Below are 25,036 nucleotides of genomic sequence, written 5' to 3' on the forward strand. Positions count from 1 at the left end.
GTCAGTAAACTGAGAAGGTGTGCTCAACTATAACATAACAGAACATGGTTTAAAAGGCAATGTAAACAGCGTTCGGTATCAGTCCTCTTCCCCTGGAAGCCATTTCATCAGCTCTTTCGCTGCACTGTGTATTCACCTGCAAAAGACACTCCAGGGCCAATACATGTGATCAAGTCACAAGTAACCAAGACACATCGATACTCAACAACTATTTCCTGACCTAAATGAAGAACAGCCAACAAAACTGACTCAATGCTCCTGCTGCTGGTTCAGAAATAACACGCACGATATGTGGGATGTCTTCTGCACAGCTGTATGCTCAGCAGCTCGCACAAAGGCACACATAACAAATACTCTTTGAAGAAAGATAAATGTACATAAAGGGAGCTATGGTCCCAAATTTTAAAAGGTTTACAAGTAAGACTGAGGCCAATCATCTATACAAAGCATAAAAATGTGTATTTTTCATGTCTTTATAAGTATACTGGCAAAAAACCAAGTGTCACATCTATTTCATCACAGAATGAGGCATTGTACAGAAGTACATCTTACACAGAAAAGTATATTCCATTCAAAATAAATTTATTAATTTTAGCAGCTTGCTAGAAATCTTCTAAAATGCAATTCATATTTTCCTTCATGTACCTAAGAATATTCTTCTGATTTCAAGTCAACCATCATCCCCATAAACATTAAATTGAGTCTGTGCAGAAGCGGAGGTGTTCCCAGGGCTCCATACGCTGTTCTTCAAGTGGGGAGGGCAACCAGACAAAGTGGAGGAGAGGCAGGTAAGGAAAATCTTTAAAAGTATGCCTTTTGATTCTTTTGGATTATTTAACTCAGTGAACGTATTGCCTATTCCACCAAATATAATTAGAGAGAAGAGAGAGTGGTGTTCAGGTTTCTGCCTTGAGTCACCAATAGATACACAGGTGGCAGAAGCCAACCTCAACTGCTCTGGTGTGTGGCTAGGGTGAGGAAGGGTCACTCGAGGTGGAGACAGGTTGAACTTTCAGAATCTCGTGCACACTGAAGAAGAGATATGCAGTAAGCACAGGAAAATCAAGTATCCAGTTTGTTGGTCAGCTTGGAAGATGCAGTGTCCACAGCTCCGCAGAGAGACCTGGTGCTGGAAACCTGTGAATCCTCTGCACGTGGAGGTAACCTGAAGACAGAAGAGGAGCCGCCCTTCACCACAGGCTGAAGGCAAAGAAGCTTCCACAACAGGCTAAAGTAAGTGTCTATAAAGGAAACGCAAAGAGGAGTGAAATCCATCAAAAGAATCTTTGCAGGCAGAAGGCATGGGATGGTGGCCCAGGCTGATGCTGCAGGAGCCGCCCACACAGGGTGTGAAGGCCAGTGCAGGCGCAGCCCTGCGACATAGGTAAGCCGCTCACATGGGCGCTAGTCCAGCACATCTCAGCCCAGGAAAGACTGAGGAGAGAGCTGAGGCCACGGAGCCCGCTCCAGAGTAGTGCCTCACCGGAAACTGGAGATTCACAAATTATTTCATATAGATACACAAACTGAGAAAGGTTTAGTCATTTTCTGAAGCATCCAGTCAGTACTCATTATTTGTGGTAGTTTATGTTCTATAAAGTCCAGAAAAACAATATGCAAATAGCTTCAAGGGAAGAGTGTGCATATACTACACATATATACCTACCTCAAACAGACAACAATGTTCAGTCCTAAGAACTCACCCTAGAAGAGTCTGTTTTCTTTTATGAAAGAAATGAGCTCCAGAAGAAACTGGCCCAGCACCAGAGTTGTTTGCACCATGCTGTGAGTGCATCCTCTGGCCACTGCCCTGAGACATGAGCAGGACTGCACCCCTGACCTGGCCCAGGGGCACCATGTCCAGAGAGCAACTCACTCCGTCCCCTCTCCCAGAACACATGCACCAGTGATGAATACTGATGTGAGGGTTACAGACACACTTCAGAAAGGAAGCAAATTCACAAATACAGCTCAACTGTGCTCAGCTGACAGATAATGCAGATTGGAGAGTTAAGCCTGAAAGTAAAAACTCAAGATGCCTCACAATGCCAAGAGATCCACCTGACACCCTTCACAGCACTGAAGGAACTGCCTTTCAACCTCTAATAGGGAAATATACTCAAATTACTGTAAAATTTGCAAAATTTCTAAAACTTGTACATGTGTGTGTATGCTCAGTCATGCCCATCTCCCTGCAATCCTATGGACTATACAGCACACCAGGCTCCTACATCCATGGGATTTCCCACAGGCAGAATACAAGAATGGGTTGCTATTTCCTCCTCCAGGGTATCTGCCCAAACCAGGGACCAAACCTGAGTCTCCTGCAGCTGCTGCACTGGCAGGCGGATTCTTCATCACTGAGCCACCTGGGAAGTCCCTGATACAGGGTCAGTCAAGTCAAAGTCACTCAGTCGTGTCCGACTCTTGCGACCCCATGGACTGTAGCCCGCCAGGTTCCTCTGTCCATCGGATTCTCCAGGCAAGAATACTGGAGTGGGTTGCCTTTTCCTTCAGGGTATATGGACAGAAAAAAAATACACAGAAGCCCAACTAGGACTAAGAACAAACAGTTTAAATGGTAAGGAGCTTTACTGATTTCAGAAAATCTTAGTAGCCTAAAGGAAAGGGTTCTTTTCAAAATAGATTTACTCACAGCCCAAAATAAAGCACATACCAAGAATAGTCTGTAATTCCTTAAAAAAAAAAAAAGTAGGGTAAAAAGATAGAGGGAAAACTGAAGTTTGGCTTAATGCAGAGAAGAAAATCTGCCTTAGAGAGAACCATGGAAACCTGCAGAACTGTGTTCTGTCCAGAAAAAAAGGGATAGGGGAAAGGAGACTCTGGATCTCCCTCACTCTCGGGCCTCAAGGGAGGCATGAGAGTTTTCTAAAGGGGTGCTTAAAAGGAAATGAAGAGAGATTTGAAAATCATACTTCTGAAAAAGGGCTTGTACTTAAAACAACACTTACAACTCATTAATAATAAGGATGCCAACAATGTAATTTAAAAATGGAGCAAACAGCTGAATAGACATTTCACCAAAGAAGATAGAGGAATGACCAAAAATCATAGGAACATAACGCTCCACATCATTAGTCATCAGGGAGGTACAAGTTTAAACCACAAGATACCATGTTATGCCCACGAAGATGCTATTTAAAATAAAACAAAACACTACCAGTGAAGATATGGAGAAACTGGAACCTCATACATTGTTGGTGGGAATAGAAAATGGTGCAGCCACTCCAGAAAAGTTTGGCAAGTTCTTAAAAAGTTAAACACAAACTTACCATACAGTCCAGCAATCTCACTCCTAGGAATCCACCTGAGAGAAATGAAAATGGATGTCTCCACCAAGTCTTACACATGAATGTTCACATCAGCATCATTCAAAACAGGCATCAAGTGGTGAAAGAACAAACAAAATGCGGTCTACCCACACAACACAGTGTTGCTCAGCCACCAAGAGGAATGGAGCAATGATACATGTCACAGCACGGGTGAACCCTGAAAATCTAACACTCAGGGAAAGCAAGCATACAGAAAGATCATATGCTACACGATCCCACTGACATGAACTGCACAGAAAAGGAAAACCTAGAGACAGCAAAGAGGCAAGCGGCTGCCAGGGGCTGGGGGAGGGAATCTTCACGGGGTGATGGAAGGGCTCTCAAAATGGATTACCTTCATCAATGAAGGACTAGATTCTCTGTGACAGTTCTTCATAGGAAGACTCTTAGAATATGAATGTATCTTCAACTGGAAACTAAACAAGTTATCTGAAATGAGGTACAATTTAGAACTTGGAATCATCCACCTTCTCTGTGTGGGGCAAAAATAAATTCCATTTATGAATAACTGCTTCAAGTATACTTTAATCATGAGAAATCTCCTGAAGTGAGGATAAACCTAACTCCTCTCACTGAACAAGAGCTCTCAAGACTGCAAGGTAGATTCCCCAAGAGGCCTCCTCCACAGACCCCCACTCTCCCCGCCTTAGCCTGGACCCCCAGATTACACCAGCACGTCCCTGGATGAGAGCTGCTGTTACCAGGGAGCACCTGTCACCCTCGTCTTGTGACTGAAGGGCAGTGCTGAGTTGCCAGGGTGCTATCAGAACTTAATAAGACAAGGTCATGGGAAGCACCAGGACCCAGCCTGAGGCACCACACTCAAATAATTACAGGGAGCATGTAAGCACCCTCCTCTGGAGTGAGTGCTAAGGGATTTCTGTGGATGTGTCCCCTCGATTTAATTAAATGCTCAAGAAACACAAACCAAACAAGGGGAGCAGCAGAAAAATGATTAGCTTCTCAGAAGCTGGAGAGATGCAAGATTAACTGTAATCACAGTTTTACAGGCTCTGTTCTTTCTTTCCTTTTAAAAAGTTTTTATCTTTCTCATCAAATACTTTCCTCATCAAAAGGAGAGAAATTATACCTTGATCCTGACTGCAGGAACACACACAGACGAATCCCCGAACAATATCCAGTAAGGGTGGTCATGCCTGTGACTGAACACTTGTGACTCCCTGGAGCCTGGGAGCAGGAGGAGATGTCCTCCCTATGGACTGCCACACAAGGGTCTGTATTTCCACACTGCCTTCAGGTTGGAGGAGGAAACATTCCAGACACAATAAATTAACGCATATACATGAAATCTAGAAAAACAGTACTGATGAACCTATTTGCAGGACAGGAATGGAGATGCAAACACAGAGAATGGACTTGTGGACATAGCAGGGGAAGGAGAGGGTGGGACAAATTAAGAAAAGAGGCACTGACATACACACACTACCATATGTAAAACAGACAGCTAGCGGGAAGCTGCTGAATAACACAGTGAGCCCAGCCTGGCGCTCTGTGATGACCTAGAGGGCTGAGATGAGGTGTGGAAAGCTCAAGAGGGAGGGGATATGTGTACAATTATGGCTGATTCATGCTGTTGTACTGCAAAGACCAAAAAAACGTTGTAAAGCAATTTCCCTCCAATTAAAAAAAAAAGTCAATAAAGTTGGCGGATGGCCCACAAAAGCAGCTAGCCCCAGGAAGCCCATTTCTTAGGGACCAGGACTAGGGAATGGATTGAGTCAGCAAGGCTGCTAACTGTGATTCCTTTTCTCTCCGCCAGGCCTTTGGCTAAACTCCCGCCTGCATCAGGAGCCAGCTAACCAGCTGGAGGAGCAGAACACTTATCTGAGGCTGGACTCGAGCCCTAGTGGCCAGAGCTGGTAAAGAAGCACACTGACTCAAGGACAGCAAGCCCACTTTGGGAAGAAGCTCTCTCTACCACTCCACTCTGCTCCTTGGATTTGGAGATCCTCTCAAATCCTGGATCCCTTTTCTAGAGGCTCTCATGATACAAGAGTTGGATTTCTTGGAATCCCAACCTGATGAAAATGCTATCTCAGAATCACAGAGATCACCAAATGTAAATGCAAACTGCTTAACTTCTCTCTGGGCAAAAATGAATAATGTCACCTTTCTGACCAGTTACTACGTATCAGGAACTGACTCCGTAGTGAGATAAACAGGCTTCTTTTAAGTGAAACAACTGCAGGCTCCATGACTGGGAGAAAAAGTGTAGAGACAGCCAGCATGGAGCAATGGGATTTCAGGCTTGAAAACGCCTGAAGCTATACGATGTGAGCACATAATTTACTGTCCAAACTGGGACACTTTGGCAACAAAAAGGACATTACTAATATTGACACTAGGACAATCAAAAAAAATCAGGACTGCTTAGTCACAGGGGGATCACAGTCATTTCTCTAAAGTCCTCCAATGATTCCCCCGCACTCCAGAGTGAACTGTAAGCCACAGCCTCGACCCTGTAACCTGGGACGACACCTCAGCCACAGGAAACATCACATGGGATAAGAACCGCTCACTTCCTGTCTCTCCACCCCCGCCAGTCTAGTCTGCAAACCCCAGGGCAAGTCTGTGTCACATGGGCCTTGGTGTTGCACCTTGATGCCTGTCACGTGGTGGTGCCCAGCAAACACCAAAGGGAGCTGTGAGCTGTGGTTGTCCATCCTCCGCCCGAGGTCACCATGCCTTTCAGCAGTGTCTCCCCTGGCATGCTTTGTCCACACACAGGCTCAACTTCACAGCTCTCGTCTCCTAGCTATGGGACCACAGGCAAGTCACTGAACTTCAGTGACTCAGTTTAAACACACAGGAACCATGACAATACACACTTCACATGGTTACTGGGAACACTTAACAAGTTACTAGACCGTGTCAAGTGCTTTCAGCAATGCCAAGCCTTCATCGTGAGTACCAGGAAGCTTTGTGAAGGCAGTGCTATCTGTCCCTTCTGATTACTGCTGTTCCCTTGCTTCAGAAATAACGCTTGGCGGACACATTAACAACCCACACTCTTCCCCCTCTTCTCCGCCCTGCGTCCTGTGCTTTGCCCCAGCAGTGCCACATCTTCCGCCCCCCACAGGGTTCTAGATCCCTAACAAGTACAGCACCACCCCTTTCAGCACAGGACACCAGGGCCCACCAAACTCTCCCAGCCGCTGTCAGGATGCTTGACCTCAAGTAGGCTACAAGATGCTCTGGAGCCTCTCACCTGCCAACTGCTCAGTTGTTACAGTACAGACAGTGGTTGGAGGATCAAAAACAGTTCCAAGAACTTTTCACGTCTAGCACTGAAAGCAAAGTTAACTATGGGGGTCAGGGCTGAAAATAAGAAAAGATGACTACTCTGACCTTAAGGAAGGAAGGAACTACTTTGAGCATTCAAACATATGCTGTATACAAAGTTATAAACCCTGTAAATCAGAAACAGCAGTACAAACTCAGCTTACTTTTTAAAAAAGAATTTTACAAAAATAAAATTACCTAAAATTAAGCCCACCATTGTACTTAAATATCCGGTTCCACTTCCCAGGTTAAGAAAAGACAATCCTGGTTGAAGTTTCAATGCTTCCATAACTTCAGAATAAATGCAAGGTGCTGACAAGTGTATGTTGCCATGCTTCCAGGCTAAGTCTTTGTACGCATTGTCTCGGTAGCCTTCCAAATAGTAATCTCCGCGATCAATCGCTCTGAAGGCTTGCTCCACTCTTTCAGTGCGGATATACTGGGCTTCTTTTAAGTTATCAATTAAGTCATCATTATCTTCCCCAGCACTCACAGCTCCTCCCATGATAGTATTCAAATCAAACCATAAATTTTAAACTGTAATAAAATTAGCAGAAATGGCTTCCAATAATGTAGTGTGGTTTTGTTTTCCTTTTAATATTGCACTTGATTTCCAAAAATAAATTAATCCTGAAAGGGAAGAATAAAAATAAACAGGTTTAAATGAATGCTCAAAAGAAAAGTAATTCTAGTTTATTAAATATATAATAGTAATTATAACTAACGACCACTTCTCAAGGACATAGTCTCTTCCAGGCACAGAGTTAAGCTCCTTAAATATAGTATTTATTCTTAAAACCACCACAAAGGGTAGCTTAAGTGTGATCTCATCCTCCAGAGAGGAAACCTGGGACACAGAAGAGTCAAGTCACCTCATCTTGTGAGGCCCAGTATAGCAGCCACAGTTCACACAGGGCTGCCTAGACATAGGCTGATTAAAATTAAATACACCTAAAAATCCAGCCAGTCACACCAGCCATACTCCAAGTGCTGAACAGCCCCACGTGACCAGTGGCTGCCATAGAGGACAATGCTGCTCTGGAAGGTGATGCTGCTGGGGTGAGGTCCCTGCTGGTCTAGACTTCAGAGACCATGCTCGTCATCACTGAGTCACATGGACTTCTACAGAGTGTGGAAAGCCTAGATAAATATGCACGTGTTACTTCATTTAAAATTCCTAAACAATCCAGTAACAATTCCTAAACACACCACATAAATTCAAAATGTTAACAGAAGAACATATTACCTAATCACTGAATACAAAATGGAACTTAAAAAGAGACTCACATATTTAAAATGTGTGTGTATTTAAATCTATATATATATATATACATACATATATATATACATATACAACTCTTAAGATTTTCTTTGGTAAATTCTGTCACGATGAGACCACAAACTTTGTTAACAACTTTTAATAGTTTAAGCACTAGAACGTAAGTTATACACACATGCGTACAACAACTTCTTTAACAAACTCAGCATAATTGAATGGAAACATAAGTACAACTTGTTAAAATAAGAATTTCAATACTGAATACACAATTTAAGCTTTATTCAACAAGTTAATAAGCAAACTCATATATCAATTAAATTCTGAATTAATAAATCAGGTAAGGGGGAAAGTGAGAAATGCAATAGCCATGGCCAAAAACAAGCGTTCTGACGCACACTCTGGCCAGGAACTGGAGAAGAGAGAAGCAGTGAGAGGAGCAGGGTCCCGCACCAGCAGGCTGCCCCACTGCCTGAGCCCCTCGTCTTCTCCTACTTCCCCCCTCTGAGAGTCTGACCATAAACTCCCCTCTCTCTACTAAAAAATGAACAAACTGGAAGTTTTGCATACAATTTCAGAAGGCTCCTGAATTCCCAGAGGCCCCTGAGTCTACTGCAGCTTAGGAACATCTACTACAGGTGACAGTAAGTAACTTAAGTCGCTCAGTCATGTCCGACTCGTCGCGACCCCATGGAAGGTAGCCTACCAGGTCCTCTGTCCATGGGATTTTCCAGGCACAAGTACTGGAGTGGCGTGCCACTTCCTTCTGCAGGGCATCTTCCCGAGCCAGGGATCAAACCCGGGTCTCCAGCACTGCAGGCAGACACTTTACTGTCTGAGCCACTAGGGAAGCCCTTTCAGGTGACAGTAAGTCAAGTATTAACATGGGAAATTACATCTCCATTTAGAAAGTGCAGGGCATCTGTGTTTCAGATCTACCGCTACAGGCCTTAGACACAGGCACTCAGAAGGCTAGAGAGAACACGACCTCGTCACCCAGGTGCACCACACCCTGTGGAAGCAGACTTCCCTGACTCCTTTCCCTCTAGTCTGGTAGGAAAGACAAACAGATCTGAACAGAAAGCTCAAAGGGTAATGCAGGAGGAAGTCAGGAAAGGCTTCCCGGAATATAAGGTACAACCTGCTAGGATGCATGTTTCTTTAACACAAGTAAAAGTTACTTAGTTGCTCAGTCATGTCCAACTCTTTGCCTGTGGACTGTCTCTGTGGACTGTAGCCCGCCAGGCTCTTCTGTTCATGGAATTCTTCGGGCAAGAATACTGAAGTAGGTTGCCATTTCCTTTTCCCGGGGATCTTCCCAACCCAGGGATTGAACCTAGGTCTCCTGCATTGCAGGCAGAATCCCAACACACAAATGAGCTCACAGTCAACAGAGTAATGACATGGAGATAAAGATGAAGGTGTGGTGGTCACAATATATGTGCATGTTCTGAAGTGACAGGAAGGGACAAACTTCCACACTTTAGAGCCACACCTCAGCAGCTTATGAAAACTTTCAACAAAAAGCTGAGAATAGAGTACCTTCCTGTAAGACAATGAGACAGTGTCTTCAAGTGATCCGGGGGACTGTGCATACAGATGAAAAAACACTAAGACATTTTCCATGAATTAAAACAGACTGCTGCTGCTGCTAAGTCACTTCAGTCGTGTCCGACTCTGTGCGACCCCATAGACGGCAGCCCACCAGGCTCCCCCGTCCCTGGGATTCTCCAGGCAAGAACACTGGAGTGGGTTGCCATTTCCTTCTCCAGTGCATGCAAGTGAAAAGAGAAAGTGAAGTCACTCAGTCATGTCTGACTCTTAGCGACCCCATGGACTGCAGCCCAACAGGCTCCTCTGTCCATGGGATTTTCCAGGCAAGAGTATTGGAGTGGGGTGCCATTGCCTTCTCTGTAAAACAGACTAATGAAGGCTATAACCAGGTTCAGATTTTTTAATTTTAATAAATAAAAATGACATCTGTCTCCACGTAAAATGATATTCAGGGCCTGAATGTCAAAGCAGGTCAAATGTCAAAATGTCAAAGCACGGTTAAAGCAGGACCATGATCACTGGGGTTACGACTGTGGAGGACTGATTGACTAAAGCCAGGTACAGACCCCAGCAGAGACTTAGCTGCACTAGAAATTTTATTGAGATTGTTGTTTCTGCTGGTACAGCTGGCTGCACAGGCTTTGAATGTTACACCCAAAGCTGTGCTTCCCACAAGCCCAGTTGCTTTGCAGAACAGTAGGTGTTTTCAGAGGTTACAGTAGAAAACCCAGGACAGACTTCTCAGGCCCTTAAAAAGCTCTCAGAAGACCTCAAGGACTCCAGACCACATGTGGAAAACAACTGGCATAAACAATTCCAAAATGAGATGAGCACAGAAGTTACACAAGGATGTTACAGGGCACCCAGCCCAGATACAGGTGGAATGAAGAATCAGAAGAGTTGCCTGGAGAAGCACAGACAGCAGAAGGAAGGAAAGGTGTCAGGATGTAGAAGAGATGGGGGCCACATGCCCACTCAAGGCACTATACACAGCACCGCAGAGCTGAGCCTGGGGAAGACAGCAGTGCTGCTGAGGCCAGAAGAACCCGGGATCTAGGCAAGCTGGCAGGCCCCAGGACACAGAGCCTGGGCCTCAGACTGCCAGGGAAGGCTCAGAGACAGACAGGGCACACTGAGGGACTAAAACAGGATGTTAAGGGAAAACCAATACCCACCAGAAAACAAAAGGACCTTTAGAATGGGAACTCGTTATTTGGTCTGTGGAAGACAATATTTAGTATTTACGTAGTAGCACCAGTGCAAACATAATTCCTTATTTAATCTGAATAGTCGTTTAACCACCCGGGGCGAATGAGAGTAGAGATGTCAAGGGGAATGGGAGCTAACCCTTTATCTGCAATGGAGAGTAAGAGCTGTCTACGCTGCACAAGTATCTCAGTGTGCACCGCGGAGGCAGCATTCCCGTGCTCTGTGGCGGCTCCATGCCGTCCCATCCCCTCTGGTGTCAGTCTCCTGAGTAGGGACAGGTGGAGCCGGGAGCTGCTGTGCTGTCGTCAAGGCCTGTAGTATCACTTAACCTTCTCAACTGTGTGCATGCGTTATGTGAACAAAACTGACAAGGTAAAAATAAAGAGAGCAGTATTGATTTATTTAGACCAGATGAAGTACAATAGAGACACACAGACAATAATTTCCTAAGGAATAAAAATACACTAAATAAAAGTATACAGCAGAAAAATCAAGGAACAGAAAAAGGTCATAATATAAATAATTTACATCACAGAGCTTCAAAGATGTCATTTATCATATACATTTTTCTGAAAAAAGTGAAAAATGAATCCTATATTACATATAAATTATATGCATAATTATTATAAATTCCATTTTATAATATTCACTGATTTGATTATAATAGTAGTATATAAATTCACAGAAAACTTGAAAACCAAGTAAAATAAAGATTACTGATAATCCTAACCTTCAAAGAGCCACTATTATTTACTCTCTAGGCATGAATATTCCTGTTTTTTTTAACACAATGTTAGTATTATACTGTATATATATAAATTTCAGACTTTCACTTGATACGTCTTAATTATTTATTCATGCCATCAAAAATACTTGCAAAATCCAAGGCCATGATATGCCACCAGATAGATGCATCCAAGTAGCCAATCCCCTGACTATGGAGCAAGAGATTGTAAATTGATCAGAATCAATGTACATATGAAGAGTCTGCAAGTTAAATCTGTAGTGAATATTTTGATAATTCAACCATAATCCCCTAACTTGAAATACAGTTCATTTATGAGTAAAGAAAACAGTAGTTTAAAAACCCATTACAGCAGTACATCATGGGATGTGTTTGCCATTTAATTCTGAGGTAATTCCATCTCAATCATGCAAAGTACCAAACACAAGTTAAGAGACCAAGGTCCAGCCTTGACCCCAGTGACAACTTTGCTGTATGGCTCTAGGTATCCCTCCAGGACATCATTTCCTCACCTGTGAAATGAAGAGGCTAAATTCTCTGATTCCTAAGGTTCCCCAGGGCTCTGACTTCTCTGCTAGTTGGGCATCGGTTAAACCTGCATTTGAACACAACTGAGTTTTAGTTATCTAGGAATGAGTATTCTTGTCTCAGCGTTTCTGTTACTTCAATCACAATTTTTTCTGCTTCCCTTCTGCCATTTTCTGTAACACAGAAAAAAAGTTTTAGGGGTGTTCAAGTCCTACATTAAACATAAAAGCAAAATAAGGACTCTGAGAACAAGAAGAAAGGATGAAGGCAGAAAGGGACAAAATGTAGAATAAAGGACTGAATAGTTTAAGGAAGCAGTCGCCTATACTCCTAGAACACATCTCACCCCGCAGCCTTTTCTCTCTAGGATGTGTCTGGCATGGAAGAACAGAGGGCACATTCACAGAAGCTCACCTGACATGATTTGTAAGTGCTCCAAAGGTTGCTTGCTATTCTTTCAAAATCAGATCTGCGACTGGAATGTATTTGGGTTGAGGGGAAGAACTACTGGTGACGCAGTTTAATATTATGATGTCTTTCAGGCAGCTCAGGGATGTTTTACAGAAGGTTAAAGACAAGTCAAAGGAGGTGGGAAGCAAGCAGATGGCAGACAGATGTCGTGAAAGGGGAAGAGAACAGACTGAACAATGACTCCTCCCTCTCCTCCTGGCTCAGTGGCAAGCAGCCAATGGCAGCTCCTGTGTGCTCCTCTCTCTGCAGAGGTGGGGACAGAGAGCTCCCAGCTTTGGGGGAAGAAGATGAGTGACCCACACAAAGCAGAACACACTATCTGAGGGCATGAACAAAGGACCTTTCTTTTTTGGGCCCTCAAGGATCTTGTCATGGGAGCTATGGACCAAGGTTGCTTCGAGTACGGAGGCAACCGCACAGGGGAAATCCTTTTTCAATCATGACAAATAGGTTTCAGGGAATATAGAAAAAGAAGAGGATAAGCTAGGCTTCACTACTCCATGCCAAACACTGCTGAGAACATTCACTTAACTTTACATCAATGGTAATACAAACCCTACCCTTGTTTTAGCAGTGGTAACATACACATGGGCAATTTCCTATGCACCTACTACCTACTAAGCACTGGAGTTTATATCTTCAGCATACCTATGAAGAGGCACCAATTTTATTTTACTGAGGAGGACAGAGCTCAGAGACCACGAGACAAGCTCACAGATGGCAGGGGCTGAGCCACAACTCAAATCCAGTCTATCAAGCCATGAACCTTTCTGAAACACAACAGCTGGCCCACAGGTTCTTGACCCCTCACTCAGAAGAACTTCCCATTCTCTTAGCTGAAAAGATGTTCAATTCAGCTCTCCTTCCCTCTCCTCAACCTCTCATTTCCTCCTCTTCCTGCCTTTTGGACTTTTGGTTCCAAAGAAAGATCACATCAGAGGGAAACAAAGCATCTGATGTCATTTACTGACCATGCGTCTCAGGCCAATTGTTTAACCTGTGGTCTTCAGTTTCCCTGTCTATAAAATGGGAAAAATAACCACATCATCAAGTTGTGAAGAGTAAACAATGAGCTACATATAAAGTTCTCAACATACACACCATGAGGGTATATCTGGTGAGCTGGATGGAACTGGAGGAATCAATGTGAACACATGATATGAGTTTACAGTATTTATGTGTACACACACACACACACACACCTTGTTTATGAAGGCCTAGAAGATTGGCAATGACTGCTTTTCACTCTGTCGACCTCCCCATCCACACTGAGGGCCCTCAGGGTCCAGGCCCCGTCATCAGCAAGGACTCTGGCATCTGAGCTGCAGGTCCTCTGTTGCCAGACCTAACCATCATCCTGGGCACCCTCACAACTGTTCAAACTCCAAAGCCCCAACAACTGCACTGTCGGAATCTCTGAGGAGCTGCTCCCACTGCCCCTCCAGGTCCTCATCTCATTCTCCAAGCATGTTTTGTATCGAATCACTGACCCTTCCACCACTGTACTTAACCTTCAGGCCTTGAACTCCTATAAAAGGTCAGTCTGCACATATTTTAGGATTTGCAGGCCACGGTTTCCATCACAGCTTCTGAACTGCGCTTCCAGAGCAAAGCAGCCACAACCAGCTTATAAGTTAAACAGGGTGGCTGTGTTCCAGAAGGTTGATTTATGGACACTTGAAACCTACATACAATTTTCACATCATAAAATATTACTCTTTTTCTGTTTTTTTTTTCCAACCATTTAAAAATGTAAACATGATTCTTAGTTTGCAGGCTACACGTAACTGCTGGCCCAGTTTAACCCATGGGTCAGTTTGCTGACACCTGTCAGGACCACTCTCTTCCCAAACCAAACAGGCCCCACAAATAATGCTTCCTTCTCACGCTCTCCTGTTCCTCTCCGCTCCTCACCCTAACTTTCTGCCTCACTCCTCTTGCGGACTCCTGACCTTGGACAGTCTGGTCATCTCTTGGCAGGCTCCCCAGCTCAGCGGGGGTCCCTGCACCCAGTTCCCTCAGCAGCCCCCATGGGCATCTGGTGGAAAGCGGCCTCTGGTGAAACAGCTCTCAGTGAACATCTCTGCCTGGTACCCCAGAGAGCAGATTGCTGGTGACTTGATCAAGGAGGCACCACAACAACTTCTCTGCTGTCTGCCTGCTTTCTTTGGCTTATGGCCCTTTCCACTGTCTTCCAAGCAGCCCCATCAAGCTGAGTGCTCACTGTGCCTCCTCCTTCCACTTTTAAGGAACCCTGTGATTACACTGGACCCATCAGAGTAATATAGGATACTCTCCCCATCTTAAAGTCAGCTAATCAGCAACCTTAATTCCCCTTGGCCATACAGGATGACCAATACATTGCGACAGGGCTCAGGAATTAACATAAGAACATCTTGGGGAAGGAGGCATTACCTGTCTGCCATACCACCCAAACTCTATAGTAGAACGCTGATTGATCCATGGGGAATTAAATCTGTACACTTGGGGACTGAATCCATTCCCACCTATTACTCACCCAAGACACAGGAAAAGAAACAAGAGATCACTGTATAATCAGTGGCAAGAGATTTGCTCATGTTCCTTTACAGAACTTGGAATTCACTTAAGTATAAGGCATGATCATGTGAAGACAATCTAAAGCCCTCTGCAACAATAACAACTATACCACACAATAACTGCACGAGGACTTTAAAGGTGACCCTGAAATTCCACTTGATGTACTAACTGTAAATACTACAACAAATAAAACCATCAATGTTTTGCTTTGGTTATTCTTAAGCCATGTATCATTTTTTTCTTATAAAAGACAATGTATGCCCAGCCCTAAGCCTTGAGCATTATCACAAAAAAAACTTTAGCATTCCTAATATATTATACCATTGGGAAAAACTGTGCTCAAGCTTAAAACCACTTAGGGCACCAATCTGCTTCATTCCTGACCTTGCTTTTAGGACAGTGGGAAGCCACTACACAGATTCTGAGTGCTGACAGAAAGTAAGGGCAGCATGAGTAAGACCCCATATGTGAGAGTTGGCACCTTTTCTCAGTTGCTGGTACCTTTCAGGATATTTGCAGCAGATTCAAAACTGTCCAACTTGAATGCAGTATGACCCAGGTTGGCCGCAAGAGGGAGCACGCTTTTAAGAACACACTGCCCTGCAGGTGGTGCTTTGTGTGTTACCACTAAAAATGAATGGAAAGATGCGTGAGCAAAAAGGATATTAAGACAATTAGGAGCAGGACTTGATTTTAATAACACTCTGCACAACAGAGCGATTAATGTATATAAAAAGAAGCAAGCAGACACCGAACTTTATAAATAAGCTTTGAACTAAGTGAGAAAAAGGCCCAGAATCAAACATATTTATGAAGGTCTAAACTCCTGGCGTTTACCTTAACACTGACCATGAACCTTACTATCAACTATACTCTTTATTTGATTAAGAATCAAATAAAATGTACATATTCAAATTTAGTAAAATTCATTTTCTCTAACACCACAGACAGCCAAAAGAACTAATGCTACAGATAACTGAAAGATAGTTCTTTAAGCTTCAAAGAGTAAAATAAATTGATCAAAGTCTTCCTACGGTGTGACAGTTCCACAATCTTTGAAAATATCCAATATAAGTCAACATTTCTTGATGGTCCCAGATCATTACCAAAAACATCAGTGACAACAGTATGTTAGGAAAACCTCAGGGACTAACGCATGCAGGACACATGCTCCACAGTGTAGAATTCTGTCTTTCCCTTTCGCTGTAGGAATTTCTCGTTTCTTGTTGACCAGATGACTCAAATTTGCTATTTTACACATGACCATGTAGACCTGATGTGGCTCCAGAACCACCGCTCTCCTGGCTCCTCCAAGGCTCTCTCTCCTTTCACTTCTGACTCCACCCACACAATACTGATGATATGAGACTGCTCCCAGGCCTGGCCTCTCATTTAAATGGACACTACTGCTATGTAAGGTCTCATAATCTCTGAATAGCATGTGACTCCTGTTACTGTTTAGCTTCTAAGTCATGTCCAACTCTTTGGGACCCCATGAACTGTAGCCCACCAGGCTCCTCTGTCCATGGAATTTCCCAGGCAAGAATACTGGAAATTCCTACTCCAGGGGATCTTCCCAACCCAGGGATTGAACCCATGTCTCCTGCATTGGCAGGTGGTTCTTTACCACTGAGCCACCGCGTGAGGTTCCATAATCTTTGAAAAGTAGTATGTGACTCCTAAAACATTATTATCTTTATCATTAGCGCAACTGTCATTAGCTGAGCACTTACTGTGTATTAAGCTTTAGCATTTTTATGTACGTTAACTCAAAACTCTATGTAACAGTATTACTTCCAAGGAAAGGGGTTACCCAACTTGCTTAGGAGACAGAAAAGGCTTTGAGTTCAAGATCTATTCTTACATCAAGCCCTTTGTTCTTGAAGACTGCAGATCATTTCACAGGAAAGAAAACAAGACTCAGGACAAGGAAGTAACTCTGAGTCTCAATTCCTGCATCTATAAAAATGAGACTAGTGATACTCGCCAGACAAGATCCTCTTTGACAAGGCTGTTGGAAAGATTAAATACTTACATGAAAGTGTGAAAATGTTAAAGCACCAAAATATTAGCATCTCATATTGCACAGCTCCCAGATATGGTTTCCAGGTGGCTCAGTGGTAAAGAAACTGCCTGCGATGCAGGAGACCCAGGTTCAACCCCTGGGTCAGGAATATCCCTTGAAGAAGGAAATGGCAACCCTCTCCAGTATTTTCGCCTGGCGAATCCCATGGGCAGAGGAGCCTAATGGGCTACAGTCCAAGGGGTTGCAAAGAGTCAGACACGACTGAGTGAGCACGCACGCAGTGCACAGCTTGCAGGAGCATCAGCCACATAGCTGTGAGACTTCCTGAGGCAGCACAGGGAATGGTATCTGTGAAAACAGGGCATTCAGGCACACGTCTGTGTGCAGGTGTGGACCACATACATACAAAATGTACCATGCAGGCACAATAAAACCAGGGGTTATTAAAATAAAGTGACAACTGAACAATTCCTTAATAAGAAGAAAGCCTGCAGAAAGCTTTTTTGCCATCAACAGTGAGGTAACTCAGCTAGTTTAGGACCATGGTGACTTCCCTCCCTTTCCTTCAGAACCAAACCAATTTCAGGAACAGTTACAATATAGATATTTATATAAATTACTGTAGAAAAGCCTAAATCTTTCTTTTTCCATTTCTAATTTCTGCGGTTCAAAAAAGAATAAAGGTTCAAAATCACTCTATTTGCAGGAAAAAAGTCAAGTCCATTAAACCATTAAAATGGTTCAGAAGTATTTAAAGTAATTCTTTCACAATGTATTCTTTTACAATATATGTTAAATCACTACAGAGCACTGCCAGGCTTTTTCTTAAAAGTAAAACTGTAGTAACTACCTTCATGTATTCCAAAACTTGCTCTTATATTTGAGTATCGAGATGACTGACCATGAATTTAAAAATCTATTCTAGTCATCAAGAGACTACAATGCAAACAGGAGACTAAGGAGGGTGATAAAATACACCCTCCTTCTCAAAACTGTCTGACAAAGAAAGGTTCACTTGTGCGGGTGTTTTTTTGTGATTTTTTTTTGTTTTGTTTTTGAGCTATGGCATTTGTAAATATCTCTAAGGCACTTAAAGATCCAGTATTTTAAAGATGGATTACAAAAATACAATGATTTGTTATCAGAGTAAGAGCTCTGAACTATTACCACAGGAGCAGCAATAGAGGAGGGTACCGACACCCACTGACACATTGGGCTCCCTCACAACAGCTACACCACTCAGCACTCAACCATGTGCACAAACAACCTGATGGCTGAGCCGAGGCCTTGCCACAGTCCTGGTTACCTGGCAGAGCGTGCAGGTCAGAGAAAATTCAAGTGATCACAATTTCCATGCTTCTATCACCAAGTAAATATATCTATCTTATTTGACAGCAGGGTTTATAAAGCTGGGCTCTTCTAGCTGGTGTTCTCATTAATACAGAAATCTCTGAGAATTAACTAAAGGAGACACCATCCCAATGATTGCATTCCCAATGATCTATTTCTTTTTTATCCATATCTTCTAGTCTTTCTACAGTGAATTGGTATAGCTATTATATGTGGCGGGGGTCCGTGGATGAACAAAAACAAATGACCTTTTATTATCCTGTTCAGTAACCCTATTTAGTAAGCCATGCTTACTAAATACACCACCACTACACCACCACGGATGAAGCACAGCCTGGGAAACCTTCCTGGACCAGTTAGGAGTGAGCTGGCAGAACAGCTGCACCACTTCAGCAGCTGAGACACGCTGTACACCGCCACTCTGCACTCAGAGCGCCCTTGGTCTGAAGGAATCGAGGAGCACTCACTGTTTACCTGGTACACACCGTCACTTACTTGTTAAACCATACAATTCTGACCTTCATTAGTCTTATCATTACTTGCTATTCAGTAGGATTCTGACTGACATGTCTAAGATGCATGAATGTTATTTTTGTTTATACATAAACTCTGAAAAGACTCACACCACACTGTTAAAAAGCCATCATTATTACCCAAACAACCCATGAGAAACAGATGTGGATGGCAGAGGTTTGCTGAAGGAGGAATTTGTTTAACTTCATTTATTTCAGTACTTTAAATCTTATCTCTGAACACACAATATTACAGTAAAAAAGTTAATGACCTCATAAAATATATTGTGTTGTTGGCCATGACATTTCCTTCCAGAAAACACCCAGATACCTTATTCCATTCCCTGAAAAGGTTGCCTATGTTAGATATACTACTATAGGCCACAGTCCCAGAGATGATTTTCCAGATATCAAGAATCATTTCTGAGCACAGAACTTGTAAATACAGGCATAGCAGGCCTCGTCCAGAGCAGACAATTGGTCCCGGAAGCTGCTGCCATTCACCACTGCCATCCCCCCTCTTCCCATTAGGTTGTCAACAGCTCCCAGAATCCTCACATGGTCCCCTTCTTCTCTCCATTCACTCACCCTTCATCAGCAGCCTCAAAAGGCATCCATCTGATTCTCCACCAAGAAACAGCCATTTTAGCTTTCAAATTTTATTTTTCTCTAGAAAGATCTTCCAGTTTTTATTTCTCTTCCTTCAAACAGTTGCTTCAATGGATGTGTGTAACAGTAAAGAATGTGAAACAATCTAAATGTCCATCAGTAGGGAATATGGTTAAATAAATGATTATATATATATATAGTCTATATATGTAGTGACATACAGCTGATCCTTTGAGGCTGCAAAAAAATTTTAAAGAATGAAGACATTCTTTATCTACTGTTATGGAATATCAGAGATACACTGAGTGAAAAATGCAAGTGAAACTATTTGCAATACATTATACTTTATCATAACTTGAAAGAAAAATATTTATTCAAATATACTTATAAACAAACAAACTGCTTCTTCTATATCATTCCAAAGATAAGTGACTACCTCTCAGTAGGGAAAATGTGAGGTGGAAGAGGAGTCACTTTCAGTCTATAAACTTTTTATAACACTTATACCTTGACCCATGTGACTATATGTTTTTAAAATCAATTACTATAAACTTGATTAAAACTTTTATTTTCAGGGAAGTATTTATGATTATTTTTATCCTTTATAAAGTTGAGAGCTGGAAGACTGACAAACTGATTAGTCTGAGAATAACACTTTTATTATTTAAACACTTTTCTAATAAACTTCTATAAACACTTTTATTAAACTCCAATGCCATCACTGAGATAGCCTACATTCTCAACTTCTACCAGAAAGGATTATATTTTTATATAACAAAGCAAAAACAAATTACTTAATAAAATACTTACATTAATATAGTACTTACAGTAATGTAATACTTAAATTGTAATACAAGATGCAAAGGCAATATGTTGTTGTTGTTTAGTTGCTCAGTCATGTAAGACTGTTTGTGACTCCATGGACTGTAGCCCGCCAGGCTCCTCTGTCCATGGATTTCTCCAGGCAAGAATACCAGAGTGGGTTGCCATTTCCTTCTCCAAAAGGCAATATAGAGAAATATAAAATTTTAACCTCTGCATGGTAATCATTAACCATGATAAATTCAAGGTTAGACATGTGCATGTAAAAAAACACTTATAAGTAGTTTTACAAATTACTTATCACAATTACCTAGAAATGAGTCTGAAATTTTAACTCATTTGATAGCCTACAATAAGGAAATCCGGTTTTGTTACATACACAAAATTAAAAACTCCATTAAACTACTGTGTCATCTACCAATTAAAATAAAAAACTACTTAAATTACCATTAATGGGGCAGGTGACCAGAGATCATTTTCATTCACACACATCTCCTAAGCGTCTACAATACATTTTCTGCTTTCTAACATTTTATAATCCAATTACAACTGTTAGAGTACTCAAAATTCAGAGTATAAGGTTCTCATCACGAGGTTAACAACTATATGAATGAAAAAAGACCTCGCTAGCAGACAGGGAACAGGAGCCCTAAGGAAATACAGCCCATCAGCTAGCCTTTCTGCACAGGCACCTCCTTGAAAAGCAGACATGGGAAAGGGAGTAAATCCTGAATGAAAATGTATAAGAAACCAAAAGCTTGAATAAAACAAGAAACAAATGTGAGAAGGAGTGCTGGGTCCAGGTAAGGCACTTTTGAAAGACAAAGGTGAAGAACAGGGACTGTATCCCAGAGTTGATCAAAAGCCACTGGGTGGAGGTACAGAACTCTTCAAGAACACAGAACTGGAAGACAGGCTGGGAATTCAAACTCCAGGTCTTCTACCTATTAGCAACTCCTTCAGGTTCACGAAGTCTCAAATTCTTTCCCTGTAAAGTGGCACAATAGTACCTAAGACATAAAGTACTTAAGACACAATAGTACCTAAGACATAAAGACATAAACTATCATGAGGACCAAATGAGACAAAGCATGCCAGCACAGTGACTTTTGTCAGAAGAAACAGTAAATTTGGAGCTCTGCTTTGTTCCCATGCAGGGAAAAAAATGATCAGGGTTGCATTTAGGACAGTTAACTTGATAGCAGTATGCATGATGGATGGCACAAACTTGGAGATTATGGTTGTCTCCTGTTAACGACAGCTGAAGCAAAGGGATTAAAACTGTTTCACCGCCGTGAAAATGCAAGACAGGAGAATCAGGAACAATGTGCAATAAAATGACAAATCATTTCTAAAAAAAGTAAAGTGAGGAATCAAAGATGTCCTTTGAGTCCAGATGACTAAGAAAACGTGATGATTAATATAAACAAGTAAATGGAGAAAAAAAATTAAATCTGAAAACAAAACACTTCAGCTCTGAATGTATTTGATTCAAGATAACAAAATGACAGCCACTTAAAAGAGTTTTTCAAGGAAACCAAGTTAAAGGCAAATCTGAAGCTTTGGAAAGAAAATGAAGCTATGCAGAACTCGGGCCTCACAAAGAGGGAAAGAACAGTGGGAATAAGAGGCCTGTGGTGGCCAAAAGGGAGAAAACAAAGCTCCCAAAGGGAGATGAGGAGGCCCTCTCAGGTGGCCTGCACCTCAGTGAGGTGAGAAAACAAAGGCCACGGGGCCCAGGAGTCTGAGATGCTGGCCAGGAGAACAGGGAAGACAAGGGCCTCAGGGTACTTCACAGCCCACAGTTCTCAGATGCTCACTGCTCTTCAGATTACAGACTCAACTGACTCATGATAATGTGGTCATTATGGGTTTACAAGAGCCTGCAGGTTACCACATAGTGTTAATTATTGCAACTCAACCCCCAGACATACTTTTTTTCAGTATCTCTAAGCTCAGAACTGTAACTTTCACATTCTTATTTCCCTTGACCTCCATCCACATAGCTGACTCCCCTCCATCTACACTGAGGGCCAACTCTCAGATTTTCTCCCCTCTAATTCTGGCTTCAAGATCTTGCATCTGAACTAACTTCTCCTTAGAAACAAAGTTGTCAGGCAACAGGTCCTTTCGGCAATTCCAGAGTTGTTTTATACTTAGCTTTTAAATCCCATCTAGATTTTAAACTCTAGGTGATGCTGATGCTACCGTTACCATTCATAGGATGTAAAAGTTTATTGATTTCTGGCTACTCATGAATGCATTCCCCCCACGGAAAGGATTTTTTAGGCTAAACTGGAAAACTTTTTATTACTACCCACCAGTCATAAGACCTCTCTTACTAATTTCTGAGAATATGCACACACAGTATTGGACTCTCCATTCTCCTAGGGCTGGGAGTACCAGTGTATCCTAAAGACATCTTGCTGGTGCTGCACTGTTGTTTATATCCCACAGCTATAAACCCACTTACATCCAGCATGAGTCGTCCAAGAGACAAGCGATGGCAGATTAGCCACTTAAATGTGCATCTAATTACATCCTTTAACAACTGCCAAGAATAAAAGCTCAAATATTTTCCTATACGTGGGTTTCTTCTCAAATACATATATATTACAACTATCACACTTTAACCTCAGTATTTGCCATATTTCTTTAATCCAGTTTTCACACATGCCGGAAAACCAAAACAGATTAATAACCATAACATTAAGACATAGATGCTATTAAATTGCCAGTCACGATGTAGTTTTACAAGACCAAAATAAATATGGAAATCAATCTTTTTAGGGCCCTCTTTGTATTCTTTTCATCATATTAGTTTACAAAGAGTGTAACTGGGTTCATAATTCTAAACGAAATGAGACTAGTCTTTAAGGAACAGAATAGAAGTATCTGTAAGAGCTACAATTTACTATGATGCCCAAATGAGCACGGCATCTAGTAGAGTAACCAAAGACTAAAGTAACACAATCCCCATCTTCCCGGTTAACGGCATCACTCCAAGGTATTCAATATTTTAATAACACTCCATCAGAAACCTCATCTAAAAAGATATCACTATAGATTCACACTAACTATCCTTTAGATTATTTTTCAATGCACACAATTATATTCATGTCTCTACTCTTAAGGAACATTTACAAGCCAAAAAGGAGAAGGAAACTCTGAGATCAGTGATTTTGTAAGGTAATTTTCACTAATGGGGGTAGCACGGCAGAGCAAACCACATGGTCTTGGCAGCATGTGTGGAGCATGAAGCATGCCCAAGTCTAATTTAGCCACTACCAGTAAAAAGGTAACAGGGTTTTGAGCAGTTGACTTTGAGAGCCTCTGTTTAAAAATCCATAGAATGGACAGCATGCCACCTAGGTTGTGAGAAATACATGAAAGAGTGCTTCTATTACCAGCCACGATAACTAAAAATGCCATGGATGTTTCTGATTCCTTCTGAACACAGCTTCCCAAATAATAAAACGCTACACAGCTGGGCCTATGATCGCGGGCTACATGTGCTGAGAATCAAGTGGTTCCATATGATTCCCTTACTAAGTTGTCCTCCCTGGAGGGCAAGATGAACATGCTGTACATTTTCAATAAGCACAGGGCAGTGATTAAATCACCAAAGCCTCCAGCGTCTGCACACAGAACTATAAAACTTAACTTCCTAGCTTTCTATCTTGCTGAATGGTAAGCAGCTAGGGTCACCCTTCCACTTAAGAGTTTACCTCCTACCGGCCTGAAACACGAACCTGTGGGCCGCTGGCCTTCTATCCTACCTCCTCCTCATACACAGTCCAGTTTTCCTTTGAGTGACAGAATTTGCTTTCAACTGGCCCTATGGAATTTAAGTTTACTCTGAAAAGTACTCTTAAAAAAAACAAAAAAGAAACTATTTCAGTAACCTGCTTTGTGAAGTCATCCAAGCCTCCTGCAAGCTGCCATTAAGTTCTATGTAAACATATTACTCAATTTTCTAATATGTAAGTATCCTCAACTGGCCTCAGACATTCTTAGTTTTATTATGTTTCAAAATATCACTTTGTAGACTTTATTAAAAGCTAAATAAAAGCTAAGATTATAGAAATAACAATGGTCAGCTATTAAATTTACATATATAGCTCTGTAGTTTATTGAAAGAATAAGGTATGTAAAAAAAAAGAGAGAAATAATTGTGATATTGTTGACCAATAAAAACTATGTGCTACGTATGATCCCATTTTGTTTTTCGTTTTTGTCTGCTTGAAGTATAGTCGATTTACAATAAGTTTAATATGCAATGAAAAATCCTTAATGGCTGAACACCACACTTTAAGACTGGTTACACTCTGGGTATTAAGGGAGGGAGGGGAAATGGGTGAGAGTGAGGTGGGTGAGGGGAAGGAGGAGACTTTCTGTATGGTTAGGCTGCTAAATTTCTTTCTTCAAAGAGAATGTAATACTTCAGTAATAAAGGTAAATTAAAAACTAGGAGAAAAAATTATTGGCACAAACTGTACCTCCTCCATACCCAAATGATTCTAGTAAGTAACATTAAAAAACATAGTTAGGTTCTCTAAATGTTAAAGAAGACAGATGAAAGCACAGTATTGGGGTGGGGGATGGCCGCGGACTCGTACAATCCTCCCCTCCTTGCTGCCCCGTTCCTGGGTCCCCTCCACGCCGGCGCTGGAAACCCCCTAGGGACCAGCCCGCACTTCACATGAGTAACCGCCCAAC

General features: G+C 42.1%; 2 protein-coding genes and 1 long non-coding RNA gene across 11 annotated transcripts in view; 1 reads left to right on the forward strand and 2 right to left on the reverse strand.

The window, feature by feature from the left end:
- LOC113903994 (formin-like protein 20) overlaps nt 1–25,036 on the forward strand; it is a 101,981-nt gene that overhangs the window by 27,285 nt on the left and 49,660 nt on the right. The gene's annotated exons all lie outside the window — the stretch shown is intronic.
- The window catches only part of PCMTD1 (protein-L-isoaspartate (D-aspartate) O-methyltransferase domain containing 1), a 48,742-nt gene that overhangs the window by 22,720 nt on the left and 986 nt on the right, over nt 1–25,036 (reverse strand). For 4 of the 9 annotated variants that reach the window (XR_003514429.1, XM_027560958.1, XM_027560960.1 and 1 more), the window contains exons 2-3: nt 11,953–12,035; nt 6,855–7,286 (exon numbers count right to left, since the gene is read on the reverse strand). The exons of 1 other annotated variant lie outside the window; for it this stretch is intronic. Coding sequence is in view for 5 of the 8 variants with exons in the window: in XM_027560958.1 (XP_027416759.1) it covers nt 6,855–7,161 (307 nt within the window). In the remaining 3 variants the exon portion in view is untranslated. Of the gene's footprint in view, nt 1–6,854; nt 7,287–11,952; nt 12,036–15,499; nt 15,626–25,036 lie in introns of all 9 variants that reach the window. 4 more of the 9 variants (XM_027560963.1, XM_027560962.1, XM_027560959.1 and 1 more) reach the window with 3 other exon arrangements.
- LOC113904162 lies at nt 439–6,848 on the reverse strand. Its single transcript, XR_003514430.1, has 2 exons — nt 3,294–6,848; nt 439–1,165 (listed from the first exon to the last, which is right to left on the reverse strand). It is a non-coding gene; the product is annotated as an uncharacterized LOC113904162 (long non-coding RNA).

The sequence above is a fragment of the Bos indicus x Bos taurus genome, chromosome 14, assembly GCF_003369695.1.
Source record: "Bos indicus x Bos taurus breed Angus x Brahman F1 hybrid chromosome 14, Bos_hybrid_MaternalHap_v2.0, whole genome shotgun sequence".
NCBI classification, from domain to species: domain Eukaryota; kingdom Metazoa; phylum Chordata; class Mammalia; order Artiodactyla; family Bovidae; genus Bos; species Bos indicus x Bos taurus.